Source organism: Hippocampus guttulatus, chromosome 23 (assembly GCF_054856545.1).
Source record: "Hippocampus guttulatus isolate MCC_2025c chromosome 23, RoL_Hgut_1.0, whole genome shotgun sequence".
Lineage (NCBI taxonomy): Eukaryota > Metazoa > Chordata > Actinopteri > Syngnathiformes > Syngnathidae > Hippocampus > Hippocampus guttulatus.
Genome location: NC_141283.1, coordinates 595,843 through 612,140, shown reverse-complemented (window position 1 = coordinate 612,140; position 16,298 = coordinate 595,843). Strand labels below are relative to the sequence as shown.

The 16,298-nt window shown below is 42.9% G+C and overlaps 1 protein-coding gene across 1 annotated transcript; it reads right to left on the bottom strand.

Annotated features, from left to right (window-relative positions):
* Positions 1-6,697: 6,697 nt before the first annotated feature.
* On the bottom strand, positions 6,698-16,166 carry LOC147185570 (hormonally up-regulated neu tumor-associated kinase homolog). The gene is made up of 11 exons (XM_086104243.1): positions 16,096-16,166; positions 12,907-13,133; positions 12,714-12,836; positions 12,473-12,642; positions 10,946-11,001; positions 10,724-10,865; positions 10,408-10,535; positions 10,043-10,178; positions 9,043-9,211; positions 7,692-7,950; positions 6,698-7,605 (listed from the first exon to the last, which is right to left on the bottom strand). Exons 1-11 carry the CDS (start codon positions 16,124-16,126, stop codon positions 7,028-7,030), a joined length of 2,019 nt encoding a protein of 672 aa, XP_085960369.1. The 5' UTR covers positions 16,127-16,166; the 3' UTR covers positions 6,698-7,027.
* Between the last annotated feature and the right edge of the window lie 132 nt (positions 16,167-16,298).

Here is a 16,298-nt window from a genome sequence, read left to right as displayed (position 1 = left end):
GCCCAAAAAAAACGACCATGTATAGTAAGGCGTTTTTAGCCCCAAAAAAACGACCATGTGTATAGCAAGGCGTTTTTAGCCAAAAAAACTACAGTTTTTTACATGTACTGTATATGGTAAGGCGTTTTTAGACCAAAAATAACGACCATGTATATGGTAAGGCGTTTTTAGCCCAAAAGTAACGACAATGTATAGCAAGGCGTTTTTAGCCCCAAAAAAACTACCATGTATAGGAAGGCGTTTTTAGCCGAAAAAACCCCGACCATGTATAGTCTGGCGTTTTTAGCCCCAAAAAAATGACCATGTATAGTAAGGCGTTTTTAGCCCAAAAAAACCGACAATGTATAGTAAGGCGTTTTTAGCCCCCAAAAAACGACCATGTATAGTAAGGCGTTTTTAGCCGAAAAAAACTACCATGTATATGGTAAGGCGTTTTTAGCCCAAAAAAACGACCATGTATAGTAAGGCGTTTTTAGCCGAAAAAAAACCTACCGGAAAAAACTACCATGTATAGTCTGGCGTTTTTAGCCCCAAAAAAATGACCATGTATAGAGTAAGGCGTTTTTAGCCCCTAAAAAACGACCATGTAGAGTAAGGCGTTTTTAGCCCACAAAAAACGACCATGTAGAGTAAGGCGTTTTTAGCCCCCAAAAAATGACCATGTATAGTAAGGTGTTTTTAGCCGAAAAAAACGACCATGTATAGTAAGGCGTTTTTAGCCCAAAAAAAACGACCATGTATAGGAAGGCGTTTTTAGCCGAAAAAAAAAACGACCGGAAAAAACGACCATGTATCGTCTGGCGTTTTTAGCCCAAAAAAACCGACCATGTATAGTAAGGTGTTTTTAGCTGAAAAAAACGACCATGTATAGTAAGGCATTTTTAGCCCAAAAAAAACGACCATGTATAGGAAGGCGTTTTTAGCCGAAAAAAACGACCGGAAAAAATGACCATGTATAGTCAGGCGTTTTTAGCCCCCAAAAAATGACCATGTATAGTAAGGCGTTTTTAGCCCAAAAAAACGATCATGTATAGTAAGGCGTTTTTAGCCCAAAAAAACGATCATGTATAGTAAGGCGTTTTTAGCCCCAAAAAAACGACCATGTATAGTAAGGCGTTTTTAGCCCCCAAAAAACAACCATGTATAGTAAGGCGTTTTTAGCCCCCAAAAAATGACCATGTATATTAAGGCGTTTTTAGCCGAAAAAAACGACCATGTATCGTAAGGCGTTTTTAACCGAAAAAAATGACAGAAAAAAAACAACCATGTATAGTAAGGCGTTTTTAGGTGGAAAAAACGACCATGTATAGTAAAGCATTTTTAGCCCCAAAAAAAAATGACCATGTATAGTCAGGCGTTTTTAGCCCCAAAAAACGACCATGTATAGTAAGGCGTTTTTAGGTGGAAAAAACGACCGGAAAAAACGACCATGTATAGTAAAGCATTTTTAGCCCCAAACAAAATGACCATGTATAGTCAGGCGTTTTTAGCCGGAAAAAAAACGACCATGTATAGTAAGGAATTTTTAGGCCCGCAAAAAATGACCATGTATAGTAAGGCGTTTTAACCGAAAAAAATGACCGAAAAAAACAACCATGTACAGTAAGCCGTTTTTAGCCGAAAAAAATGACCATGTCTATAGTAAGGCGTTTTTAGCCCCCAAAAAACGACCATGTATAGTAAGGCGTTTTTAGCCCCCAAAAAACGACCATGTATAGTAAGGCGTTTTCAGTCGTAAAAAACAACCATGTATAGTAAGGCGTTTTTAGGTGGAAAAAACGACCATGTATAGTAAAGCATTTTTAGCCCCAAAAAAAATGACCATGTATAGTCAGGCGTTTTTAGCCGAAAAAAAACGACCATGTATAGTAAGGAATTTTTAGGCCTGCAAAAAATGACCATGTATAGTAAGGCGTTTTAACCGAAAAAAATGACCGAAAAAAACAACCATGTATAGTAAGGCATTTTTAGCCCCAAAAAAATGACCATGTATAGTAAGGCGTTTTTAGCCCCCAAAAAACGACCATGTATAGTAAGGCATTTTTAGCCCAAAAAAAAAAAGACCATGTTTAATAAGGCGTTTTTAGCCGGAAAAAACGACCATGTATAGTAAGGCGTTTTTAGCCCCCAAAAAACGACCACGTATATGGTAAGGCGTTTTTAGCCCAAAAAAAACGACCATGTATATAGTAAAGCGTTTTTAGCCCCAAAAAAAACCCGACCATGGATAGGAAGGCGTTTTACGATACATGGTCATTTTTTTCGAACAAAAATGCCTTATTATACATGGTAGTATTTTTGGCTAAAAACGCCTTACTATACATGGTCTTTTTTCAGCAAAAAAAAAACCCACGCCTTACTGTACATGTCAAATATGCCAAGAGTGCAGGACAGGTCACAGTCACTGGTGGTGTAGAGGAGTACACGCTGGCGTTCGGTCCAGGCAAACCCGGTTCAAACCCAGCTCAGTCATGTGTGAAAATGCAACACTTACTTTTTCCGAGAAACCCTTGAAAGTGAATGTCAAATACGCCTATAGTGCAGGACAGGTCACAGTCACTGGTAGTGTAGGGGTTTACCTGCTGGCGTTCGGTCCAGGCAACCCTGGTTCAAACCTCACTTAGTTATTTGTGAAAATGCAACACTCAGTTACTTTTTCCTGAAAACCCTTGAAAGTGCAGGACATGCCACAGTCACTGGTGGTGTAGAGGTATACACGCGGGCGTTCGGTCCAGGCAACCCTGGTTCAAACCCCGCTCAGTTAAGTGTGAAAATACAACACTTAATTTTTCCTGGAAACCCTCGAAAGTGAATGTCAAATACGCCTATAGTGCACGATCAAGTCACAGTCACTGTAGTGTAGGGGTTTACATGCTGGCGTTCGGTCCAGGCAACCCTGGTTCAAACCTCGCTTAGTTAGGTGTGAAAATGCAACACACTAAAAAAAATGACCATGGTAAGGCATTTTTTGCCCGAAAAAAACGACATAGTATAGTACGGCGTTTAAGCCCGAAAAAAACGACATAGTATAGTAAGGCGTTTTTAGCCCGAAAAAAACGACATAGTATAGTAAGGCATTTTTAGCCCGAAAAAAACGACATAGTATAGTACGGCGTTTGTAGCCCGAAAAAAAACGACATAGTATAGTAAGGCGTTTTGGGCCCAAAAAAACGACATAGTATAGTAAGGCGTTTTTGCCCCGAAAAAAACGACATAGTATAGTAAGGCGTTTTTGGCCCGAAAAAAATGACAGTATAGTAAGGTGTTTTTGGCCCGAAAAAAACTACATAGTATAGTAAGGCGTTTTTTCCCAGAAAAAAAACGACATAGTATAGTAAGGCATTTTTAGCCCGAAAAAAACGACATAGTATAGTACGGCGTTTTTAGCCCGAAAAAAAACGACATAGTATAGTAAGGCGTTTTTGGCCCGAAAAAAATGACAGTATAGTAAGGCGTGTTTGGCCCGAAAAAAAACGATAGTATAGTAAGGCGTTTTTAGCCCGAAAAAAACGACATAGTATAGTAAGGCGTTTTTAGCCCGAAAAAAACGACAGTATAGTAAGGCGTTTTTGGCCCGAAAAAAAACGACATAGTATAGTAAGGCGTTTTTGGCCCGAAAAAAACGACATAGGTGTATAGTAAGGCATTTTTAGCCCGAAAAAAACGACATAGTATAGTAAGGCGTTTTTGGCCCGAAAAAAACGATAGTATAGTAAGGCGTTTTTGCCCCGAAAAAAATGACAGTATAGTAAGGCATTTTTGGCCCGAAAAAAACGACATAGTATAGTAAGGCGTTTTTGGCCCGAAAAAAACGACATAGTACAGTAAGGCGTTTTTGGCCCCAAAAAAACGACATAGTATAGTAAGGCATTTTTAGCCCAGAAAAAAAAACAACAATATCGTAAGGCGTTTTTGGCCCGAAAAAAACGACATAGTATAGTAAGGCGTTTTTGGCCCGAAAAAAACGACATAATATAGTAAGGCGTTTTTAGCCCGAAAAAAATGACAGTATAGTAAGGCGTTTTTGGCCGGAAGAAAACGACAGTATAGTAAGGCATTTTTAGCCCCAAAAAAACGACATAGTATAGTAAGGCGTTTTTAGCCCGAAAAAAACGACATAGTATAGTAAGGCGTTTTTGGCCCGAAAAAAACAACATAGTATAGTAAGGCGTTTTTGCCCCGAAAAAAACGACATAGTATAGTAAGGCGTTTTTGGCCGGAAGAAAACAACATACTATAGTAAGGCGTTTTTGGCCGGAAGAAAACGACATCGTATAGTAAGGCGTTTTTGGCCCGAAAAAAACGACATAGTATAGTAAGGCGTTTTTGGCCCGAAAAAAATGACATAGTATAGTAAGGCGTTTTTGGCCCGAAAAAAAACGACATAGTATAGTAAGGCGTTTTTGGCCCGAAAAAAACGACATAGTATAGTAAGGCGTTTTTGGCCCGAAAAAAACCGACATAGTATAGTAAGGCGTTTTTGGCCCGAAAAAAACGACATAGTATAGTAAGGCGTTTTTAGCCCGAAAAAAACGACATAGTATAGTAAGGCGTTTTTGGCCCGAAAAAAACGACAGAGTATATATAGTAAGGCGTTTTTAGCCCGAAAAAAAACGACATCGTATAGTAAGGCGTTTTTAGCCCGAAAAAAACGACATAGTATAGTAAGTCGTTTTTTGCCAGAAAAAAACGACATAGTATAGTAAGGCGTTTTTAGCCCGAAAAAAACGACATAGTATATATAGTAAGGCGTTTTTAGCCCGAAAAAAAACGACATAGTATAGTAAGGTGTTTTTGGCCCAAAAAAACCCGACATAGTATAGTAAGGCGTTTTTGGCCCGAAAAAAATGACATAGTATAGTAAGGCGTTTTTGGCCTGAAAAAAAACGACATAGTATAGTAAGGCGTTTTTGGCCCGAAAAAAAACGACATAGTATAGTAAGGCGTTTTTGGCCCGAAAAAAACGACATAGTATAGTAAGGCGTTTTTAGCCCGAAAAAAACGACATAGTATAGTAAGGCGTTTTTGGCCCGAAAAAAACGACAGAGTATATATAGTAAGGCGTTTTTAGCCCGAAAAAAAACGACATCGTATAGTAAGGCGTTTTTAGCCCGAAAAAAACGACATAGTATAGTAAGTCGTTTTTTGCCAGAAAAAAACGACATAGTATAGTAAGGCGTTTTTGGCCCGAAAAAAAAGCGACATAGTATAGTAAGGCGTTTTGGCCCGAAAAAAACCACATAGTAAGGCGTTTTTGGCCCGAAAAAAACGACATAGTATATATAGTAAGCCGTTTTTAGCCCGAAAAAAACGACATAGTATAGTAAGGCGTTTTTGGCCCGAAAAAAAAGCGACATAGTATAGTAAGGCGTTTTGGCCCGAAAAAAACCACATAGTAAGGCGTTTTTAGCCCGAAAAAAATGACATAGTATATATAGTAAGGCGTTTTTGGCCTGAAAAAAATGACATAGTATAGTAAGGCGTTTTTGGCCCGAAAAAAACGACATAGTATAGTAAGGCGTTTTTAGCCCGAAAAAAACGACATAGTATAGTAAGGCATTTTTCCCCCGAAAAAAACGACATAGTATAGTAAGGCGTTTTTGGCCCGAAAAAAACAACATAGTATAGTAAGGCGTTTTTGGCCCGAAAAAAACAACATAGTATAGTAAGGCGTTTTTGGCCCGAAAAAAACCACAGAGTATAGTAAGGTGTTTTTAGGCCGAAAAAAACGACATAGTATAGTAAGGCGTTTTTGGTCCGAAAAAAACGACATAGAATAGAGTAAGGCGTTTTTGGCCCGAAAAAAAACCGACATAGTATAGTAAGGCATTTTTGGCCCGAAATAACGGCATAGGGTATAGTAAGGCGTTTTTAGCCCGAAAGAAATGACAGTATAGTAAGGCGTTTTTGGCCCGAAAAAAACACATGGTCATTTTTTCGGCTAAAAACGCCTTACTATATTATACATGGTCGGTTTTTTTTCGGGTAAAAACACGTACTATACATGGTCGTTTTTTTTTTTTAGTAAAAACATCTTACTATGCATGGTCGATTTTTGGGGGCTAAAAACACCTTACTATACATGGTCGTTTTTTGGGGGCTAAAAACACCTTACTATACATGATCGGGTTTTTTTTCGGCTAAAAACGCCTTACTATACATGGTCGTTTTTTTTTGGGCTCAAAACACCTTACTATACATGGTCGTTTTTTTCGGCTAAAAACGCCTAACTATACATGGTTGTTTTTTTCTGCCTTTTTTTCGGTTAAAAACGCCTTACGATACATCGTCGTTTTTTTTTGGGCTAAAAACGCCTTACTGTACATGGTCGTTTTTTTCGGCTAAAAACACCTTACTATAATACATGGTCGGTTTTTTTCGACTAAAAACACCTTACTATACATGGTCGTTTCTTTTGGGCTAAAAACGCCTGACTATACATGGTCGTTTTTTTCGAGAGACGTCGTGGCTTCCCGCCCTTTGGTCCCCTTGAACTCCACCAGTTGAGGAAAGCGCACACAGAGGAGGAGAACCGTAGTTACCGTGGACACACAAATCAACACACCCCTGTTCAAAAAGCAGGTTTTGGAAAAAATTGGACCAGGTTTTTCAACTGACTATTTTATGGATGGGAGGTCAGTTTTTTTAAATTATTTATTTTTAAAAGATGGAACTTTTGAATGAAGACAAAAAAATGTTCAAGAGCTTTGTCAAACAAGCTGAATTTATTTGTTGAGTCCAGGGCAAAAAGACAGGTCCACATGACTGCGATGACTGCACATGACTGCATCGCAATATGGAGCTGAACGAAACAGTCATATTTTCATGACAAACATACAGCGGCATTCCTCGTGAAAGTGAGCTGAGGGCGTGCATATCGGACCTTCTCTCCAGTGGCAATGTGCAGGCCCACCATCACCTTGGCAAAGGAGCCCTTGTTGATCATCCAATGTCTTGATATTTTAGATTCTGTTCATGCAGTTTTTCATTCTCTTTATGGCTATGCGGGCCACTTCTTTTTGATGTGTCAGCAGTCCATATTGCGCAGCTTCCTGTCCGTCTTGCGTTGCAGCGCGGCGGGGAGCAGCGGGAGATTGAGTTCGGTCATCTGTCGCTGCGGAGTCGAGTGGAACTTTGCTACGGAGTTCCTATTGGTTCCCGTCGCCTTCCCACCCTTCGGAGCCAAAGTGTTTTTTTGCAAGGGGCAAGTCAGAGTTTTGGACCCACTCAATTGCAGTCCAGCGGGCTCAAGCAGGCTTGGCGGGACCCACAAAACCTTCCCACCTCGTCTGTCTTTCAACCTCTGGTTGGGTAAGCGCGGCAGTGTTTTGGGCGCAGCTCTCTGCGTGGTTTCCAGCTGCATTCTGGGAGAAGCGACGCTCTTCTGTGGTGTGTCAAACCTCAGGACGGCCTCCATGGGACTCCCGCCGCCGTCCGACTGCGCGGTCCCGACGTGCTGCCGCGCCAGTTGGACAGGCACCGAGGCGCCGTAGTCTTCAATTGGTTCAGCGGGCGAGGCGGCATGGCAAGGGGCGGAGTCACACAGGTGCGCTACTGCGGTTTTGGGAGGAGGAAGATATACCACTTGGTGTTTTGATCCCAACACTATAAGAAGATTCATAGAACTCATCATCAGCAGTTGCAAAAGTTGTCATAAAAAATAAACTTCGTCATTTGGACGGCTGATGTACCGTCGGGAAGAAGCAGAGTGTCCCTGTTATTCAAGATGGCGGCGGCGGCGTCCTCAGTGGCCTGTGGTGACAGTGAGGGTTTGAAAATGGGGCGGGAGGAAGACACCCCTCCCTTGTCCCCCTCCTCCTCCTCATCATGACACCGATCTTGTGGTCGTGGTGGATGCTGGGGTCTGGTCCTGCCGCACCGCTGCTCTGCCACTTGTTTGCTTTCCTTGAGATGTCTGCTCGCCGTCTTTTTCTCCTTGACGGTGTCACTCTGACACGAGGCGGTGCGGCGGCGTTACAAATTTAAGGGCTAACCAACTGACAATGTACCGTATTTTCCGCACTAAAAGGCATTCTCGATTATGAGGCGCACCTTCAATGAATGGCCTATTTTTTGTCATTATTTTTTCATTGTATTGGACGCACTAGATTATAAAACGCAATCTACAATGCATCCACTAGATGAAGCTGCGCTCCTTCCGTTCGACTCGAGAGACGTTCATGACCGCCTCCAAAAAAAAAAGTAAATTAACGATTACTTCAATGAAATACAAAAATTGAAAATAATGCATCAAAACAGAAAATCAAGCGAGGAAATCACAAAATAAATTCTGTAGCCCCCCAACAGAATTTATTTTGGCATTTCCTTGAGCATAGCTCCAACGGAACGATCCGGTGTCAGTGTAATGTCAATGTCAAATGTAGGAGACTGGACTGTCTCAGAAGTGTTATATATTCCTTTGTTGTGTATTCACAAATGAGGAAATCACAAAATAAATTCTGTAGGGGGGGCTATAGAATTTATTTTGTGATTTCCTGGCTTGATTTTCTGTTTTGATGCATTATTTTCAATTTTCATAGTTTCATTGAAGGAATCGTGAATTTACGTTTTTCGGAGGCGGTCATATAAACGCCTCTCAAGTCGAACGAAAGAAGAGGAGGCACGGAGGCGGACAAAGACGTACCTGTATTTGTTGAGAGTGTGAAAACCATTCATAAAGTGTGCGTTTTAAAAAACAACACCACAGCTCTCCTTTTTTGGCGCTGCAACAAAAAATTATTTAATAAAGCAGCAACACATTTCACTGAACCAACTATAAGTTATAACATTGTAAGCATGTCTCCAGCAAGGAGCCATGTTGGGGTCGACATATTACCATAATGACCATACACAAGGCTCGGCGGATTTTAAGGTGCGCTGTGAGCTTTTAAGAAAATGGAAGACTTTTCGGTGTGCTTTATAGTGCAGAAAATACAGTAACTCTCATCAACTAACCAACCAACTCAAACTAACTAATGTAATGATTGATTCAACGACTGACCAATTGTTGCCAACCAACCAACCCGACAGCGACGATCTAACCATGACACATCGGCGGCTCCTTTTGATTTTGGCGAGCAGCAAGTGGTAGGCTGCCATGATGGCAGAGGGCCGGTTGTCGACGAGCGCGCGCGTGACCTCCGAGGTCAAGTAGCCCAGTGTGTCAGTCATGTACACCAGCACTGACGGGTCCAGGTCCTCAACGCGCAGCCTGTGGGCCGAGGAAAGACAGAAAAGTGACTGCGTGCTACTTTAGCGAGGCGGGTTGTGCATTTGCCAGCTGCGCCTTCAGTCACAATTATAGAAACCAGCAAAACTGTGCAAAAATGCAAAATAAGAACATGAGACTGGGCTAGCTGGAGAAGTTCACATTGGACAGTTCATTGGAAACTGCGGCAGAATATCCAAGTTATGATGTCACGTACCAAAAGAGCCCATGGCTCCTCACAGCCACTAGGGGGCGTGTTCGAATCATGGCTCAGCTAGGCGTGATGACATTTCCACAGCGCTCCATAAAAGCCTTCAAGCTGACGACCACAACAATTTTCATTTGCCTTCATTCCCTCCTGCTCAATGCTCTCGGATTACAAACCTCAACAATGTTTTCAATGGGGGAATTTTCTCCAAGGAAAACAAAAGGAAAAATATCGACGTTAGCATGAGGATGTGTTTGTGCGTTTATGTGTTCTTGTTTGTGTCGGTGTGAGATTAAAATTTGGTACTTGGGCTTTAAAAGAGGGCTGGAATTTAACCTCACCCCAATATGACGATGATGTCGCGGTTACAGAAACCAGAAAGACTAAACATGAACCAATCAGATCTCAGTGCTCCAGCCTGATCCTGAAGGCGCTGGACAGGTTAGGTTGACTGTCTAACACAAAAGCTGAAATCTTATTGGACCAAAAAAAAAAAAACCCCCACACACAAAACAAAATCTCCTACTACGACTACTGGAAGCCATGCAGCCTCGAGAGACACAACCAAATGAAGACACTGGGCTGTTAGCTGTCCCTGACTACTCGCCACAGCATAGCGCACAGACCTGTTGTTGGGCGACAGTGTGTGGAGCGGCCTCTTGGCATAGCCTTTGTTGATCCAGCCCCCCTCCATGGCGGCTCGGATGCTGGGTCTTTTGTCAGGGTCGGGTTCCAGCAGAGACAGCACGAAGGTCACCGCACCTTTCAGGCACATAACTCAAATGTCACTTGGTCGAGAGCAGCCCTGCCACCCAAAAAAAATTGTGTCCGACGCACTTGTGTGGTAAAATAGAAAAGTTACGTCAAGGTGTCCTGTCACTGAATTCTATTACTAACTACAAAGCTCATATTTATTAATTTTTTTTCAATGACAACAGCCCAAATTCTTGACTTTTTTGTGAGTAGCGTCGAGGATGTTGCTGTTGCAGACCTTTGCTGATGTCACCGGGCATGTGTGCGATGTCGCCGGCCACCATTTTGTGGTGCAGATTTTGGAGGTCGAAGGGCTCCACGGTGAAGGGCAGTGTGCCGGTCAGCATGGCGAACACGCTCACACCTCTAACGTACAAGGACACGAGTCACACACTACTGGCCAATTCCCCTTGAAGGCACGCAACCAATACACAGATACAACAGTGTGTACAATAAATAAACTTGTTGTTACATTTTCTGTTAAATATTTTCAGATGGTACATTAGAACACAGTACTTTTTTTTTTATAATAATGCGATAACGGCGTGACTCACACAGACCACGCGTCCACTTTGGGTCCGTACTTCCTGTGGGCGAGGAGCTCGGGGGCGGCGTAGGCGGGGCTTCCGCACTGGGTGCTGAGCAGTTCCGCAGGCAACGACCCCGACCTCAGCAGCGTGTTGCTCAGGCCGAAATCTGCAAAGCGGAAACCAAAACAAGTGACATGCCATGTGTTTCGTTCCGACACTTTCACGTTCGGCGTTTCCGGGACGTACCAACGATCTTGATGTTGTTGTGCTCATCGAGGAGGAAGTTCTCAATTTTCAAATCTCTGGCACAGAAGACAGCACAAGGATCACAGTCATCATCAGGTTTTGATGATATTCGCCTGGTCAATGAAAAAATTTTGCATGAATCGAAATGCCAATTATCTATTGAAGCTGATGTGAACAAAGGGACTCACGTGTTTCTATAGCGGGGGGAAGAATTTGCGCGTTTTCAGCAATTCCCCTTAAACATATATACAGATATGATATGTTGACTAACAAACCTCTGAATTAATCTTAGAAAATTCTTTAAGGGCCCAAACTTGGATGTTGACGTCCCGGGACGCACCCAAAGAGGCTCTTGGAAGCACGCAGGCATAATGAACATCTGCGCTCGACATCCGCCCTGGGAATCATGCATGCTCCTTTCAAGTTTATTCATCTCAAGAGCAGATGCCGAGAAACCAGACAAAAGGAGACAAAAAGGAGGAAAGAGCCGCCGTGAAGGGGGACAAAAAAAAAAAGCAGTAAAATTCCTGAACGTGGGGGAGCAGGAAGTGGGTTGCAGTGCAAATTTTCCCTTTATTTCTATTTTAATCGTGTGTGTGTGTGTGTGTCTGGCCGTCGTTGAGGGACTTCATTAGAGAGGAAGTCAGTGATGTCGTGATGATGTGTGAATCATGGCGCCGGCGCAGCGTGATGAGGTCATTGCCTGGTAATCACATTCCCACCTTGGAGGAGCCAAACCTCATAAAAAAACGGGCACTGCTGCACTTTGTGCGTGTGTGTGTGTGTGCGTGCACGCAAAAGTCACACCTAGTCGCACACCGCAGCCACACGTGTGCATTCGAATTCCTCTGCATGTGTGCCTGCGCGCTCATCAATGGCAGGAAGTAATGGCGAGCGCATAAATACGTTGTTACAGTTCTTCGCTATTTCTTTTTCCTGATGACTTTTACACATTACATTTGAAAAGCCTTTTTTTGTTGTTGTTGTCAAAATGAACTTTTTTCAACCCCAATGACATCTCGCAGCTGTAAATTGAAGACTGCCAATTTGAGTTTTGGACTTGGTTTGGTTTGTTTATTGAACGTAAAACATATACAGTAATCATTTGAACAGAAAATAAAGTAAATAAAATAGTAAAAGGAAAGAGAAATCAGTCATCATTCAACACAGTTATTATGTTTAAGGGAGTAGGAAGAAGTAAAAAACTTATCTAGTCCTACCCCGTGTTATGTGTTTATATCTAATAAATCATTTTTATATCAATCAATCAGAAAAGAAAGAAAGTAAGAAGAAAGAAGTCTCCATTAAGGCTCATACTTTACCCTTAACCGTGATATTTTTACAACTTTTGGTTTGTATCGGGATTTTATACATACACACCCTGGCACTCTAGTGTCAATTTTCTCTTGTATTCATGAAATACGGTTTATCATTTTAACTGACTTAGCAGGTTTTTTGACCTTTCTAGTGTACTTTGAGCTTTCCTTAAGTACATGAAGGGAGTTGAATCAGTACTTTAACTCTCACCTGTGCACAACGCCATGCTGGTGGAGGTGCGCCACCGCCGACAGGATCTGTCGGGCGTATCGTCGCACCTCCTTCTCCGGTAGACGCTTCCTGTCGCAGATACGCTCCATCAGGTCGCCGCCGGCACACAACTCCAGCACCATGTAGAAACTGTTCTCCGTCTCCAGGGTCTACGCGCGCGCACGCATGCATGCGCATGTCGTAAGGATTCCGGTTAAAATACTGCACATCATTGGGTTACCTCCAGCAGGAGGACGACATTTGGGTGTCGTATCATCTGGTGGATGCGAGGCTCTCTCTTCATGTTCTTTTGAACGTAAGGGTCCTGGCGCGCGCGATTCTTGTTAATCACCTTAATGGCCACCTTCACATACAAATATGATATCGCTGTAAGTCAGTCAGTCGGTAGTTAGCAGAGTGCGTGCATATCGGACCTTCTCTCCAGTGGCGATGTGCAGGCCCACCATCACCTTGGCAAAGGAGCCCTTGTTGATCATCTTGCCCACCAGGTAAGAGCCAACCCGCTTGGTGTGGGGGAAGCTCCTCAAAAGGTCCTGGCAGGGGGCCGCCAACAAGGCCGGGCCTGCGCCCACCTTCCCCTTCACTGCGGCGCCCGCCATCGGGAAGCGTACCGCATGCTGCGGCACAACCTGGTTCGTCGCTGAGGAGAGACGCGAGAAAGCGTCGGAGCTGCTTCCTGCTGAGCCGCTGGTGTATCATTAACTCTTCTTTTCTGCTGGTGACATGCGACACCCTAATTATGCCCCCCCCCCACACAAACACACACACATACCCTTGTGAACCGCTTCCCAAGAGTTACACAATAACCACTCAGACGCTCTTACTTCCACCTGCTCTTACCTGCGGTGAGCTGCCAGGGTCACTCGCAGAACCCCTGATCTGAATTTTCGATTTTAAAGTGAATTCAGATCTGTGTTTTGATTTTTTTTTTCTTGGGGGGTGGGATGGGGCTAAAACGGTGCAGTATGACCAAATTAATTATTGATTCCCAATAATATGGCCCAAACATACAAATATCGCTTTGGATGGTCTGGTTGTGTGGCCGCCCTCGAGCGCCTCATTGTCAACCACGAGTGCGTGCACGTCACTCACGGTAAGAAAGGTGGAAGTGCAAGGAGGGGGAATTTTTGTTCAAACATTTTTTTTTTTCGAAGTCCAACTTGATGGCGGTGTGTGGACAGAGGCACACCAAGGTGTCATGGCTGCTTTAGAGTGCCTCGTTACTGTGAGAACAGGGTGTATTCTAGTATATATTATTTAGTATAGAACGTGTAAGTTCAATGTCAATGTTGTATGTCAAGCAACCGTTTAAAAGGCTAGAGGGTGCAATCGTGATCAGTGGAAAACAGAGGTGAGGTTTCACGCTTTGAACTCCATCAGCACGTGTGTGTGTGTGTGTGTGTGTGTGTGTGTGTGTGTGTCTCAGATTGCAGCGTGTCGTAATCACTCACTAGATGCTCCAATATGCATTGTAACATGATACACACACAGTGACAGGGACACGGACACACACACACACACACACACACACACACACACACACACACACACACACACACACACACACACACACTATTGAGACCTAGGCAATTTGTAACAGCTGAAAGCACATTGAAACTACAAATACAACTACTATTATTACTGCTGCTGGATAGCTAGAATAATATTTATCAAGTTTTATGAATGATTTTTTTTGTTGTGTGGTTTGTTTTGTGTGTGCACATTATAGTGTTATGGTTTCGCATAATGAAGTAGCCTTGTGCAGGAGATAAAATATAGATCAAATTTTAATTTCATGATGCTTGAGTCAAGCAGTTATTTTTATTATCATAATGTCATCATTGCTGCATTCATTGTTAGCTGTTGAGTCGAATCAGATGCGCTGTCACTGCCGCCCTCTAGCGGCCACAGTGCAGCTCACAAGCCATTTGCTTTACATGTTATGAAATAAACTTAAAACGTGATGATAAAATCAATGTACATGAACATTGTCATCTTTTTATTTTTTTTGCTGACCTGGCAGCCGGTCAATTTGCGTATGCATTCGATTTTAATAGCAGATTCGTGTGTGCGCATGTGCAGTGTGGGTTTGTGCGAGTATTCTGGATGCTTGAACGCGTGTATGTTTGTGTGCATCCGCGCATGGGCGTGTGTGACGAGTGGTGACGGGAGGCTTGGCCCACTGTGCTTTCTTCAACCTTCAGCAGGGTTTCCCTACTAAAAAGCCCAATCACAGTTCAACACACACACACGCACACACACACACACGCTTATTAAAGCAGAATGTGGTGCGCAATTGTGTGTGAGCGTGCATGCGCAAAACACATGTGGGTCGAGCAGCCAGGAAATGACTGGTTCGCTTTACTCTTGTCATCACCTTCCAACACGTTTCTTTCACATTTCAATTCGGGGAGCGGAGCAGCGCACATACACACAAACACACACAAGGTCCACATTAGCAACGATGCTGGTTTTGCCTTCACAAACTTGCAGTGTGTTGACACCAGAAAACATTGACGGCACATTTTCATTAGAATGTGCAGACAGGTGTACCTAATCAAGTGTCCGGTTTAGGAAAGTTGTTCAGTGTGGATATTTAAATATATAATGAGTCTTTTTTTTTTCAATTGAGAACAAACCGGTAAAAAAAAGTTCAGTTTAAAATATATATACTGTATATATATATATATATATATATATATATATACCTGTATATATTTTTGATATCACTATTGGGTTCTTGCAAGAATGTAACAAGCAACACAAAGAGGCTGAAATCTGATTGGACGAAATGTTTTAACATCCAAATACACATGCAGTGAAGCCATGAAAAACAACAACAAAAAAGCTTTGGAATTTGGATCATAAGCGGAGCTCAGTGCTTCTGAGTGCTTCTTTAACATTGTTAAAAACCGTACCCTTAATATTGCCACCTGAGGGGGTGTGCTTCTGCTGCATCACGTTGTCACAAAAACTCAATGCCAATGAAGTGCTAAGTGTTGCTTTTTATGGGGAGGAAACATACTGGAACAGTGTGTGTGTTTGTGTGTGTCTCTCTCTCACACGCACACTCTCTCACACTCACAAACACACACACGCACACAAACACACAAAAACAGAGGCAGAACATGTTCTGAGTTACAACCTGTTCACTGATGAGACGGCCCCTTAAGCTTTTTCCTCACTCGCTCATTAGCCCCCATGTGTGTGTGTGTGTATGTTTTTGTGTGTGAGTGTGTGTGTTAATGCGTGTGCGTGTGTCAAAATCTGTTCCCAATTGGTAACTTTTAATTAGCCCCCCGAAAGCAAGCCCCAGTTCACCATAAAAGCCACTTTGAGCGACTCCCATCAACCGACACAAACACTTCATGCGGTGAAGTTGCTGTGAGAAGGCGATTCGTTTTAAAAGACATTTCATGCAAAATACACGTGACGCCATTTTCATCGCCATGTTGCTCAATAATTCTGCACATTTTGACAAGATCAATAATGGCCGGGTCAACATGTCCAACAAGCGGTTAGATGTGACTTATGGGTCACTATCCTCATAGTTGTTGAATATCATTAAGGGGTGGGGGGGGGGGGGATTTTGAATGCGGTACCTGCTAACGAAGGGCCTGGATGCACCGTCATGGAGTCTCTCTTGGGTCATCAGCACTGTTGGAACACCTTGAGGGGGGGGGGGGGAAGAAAAAAAAGTCACTTTACAAGGGTTGTGTACACATACATGTATACATGCTCTCTCTCACACACACACACACACACACACACACACACACACAAACGGAATTTGAGGGGATTATTG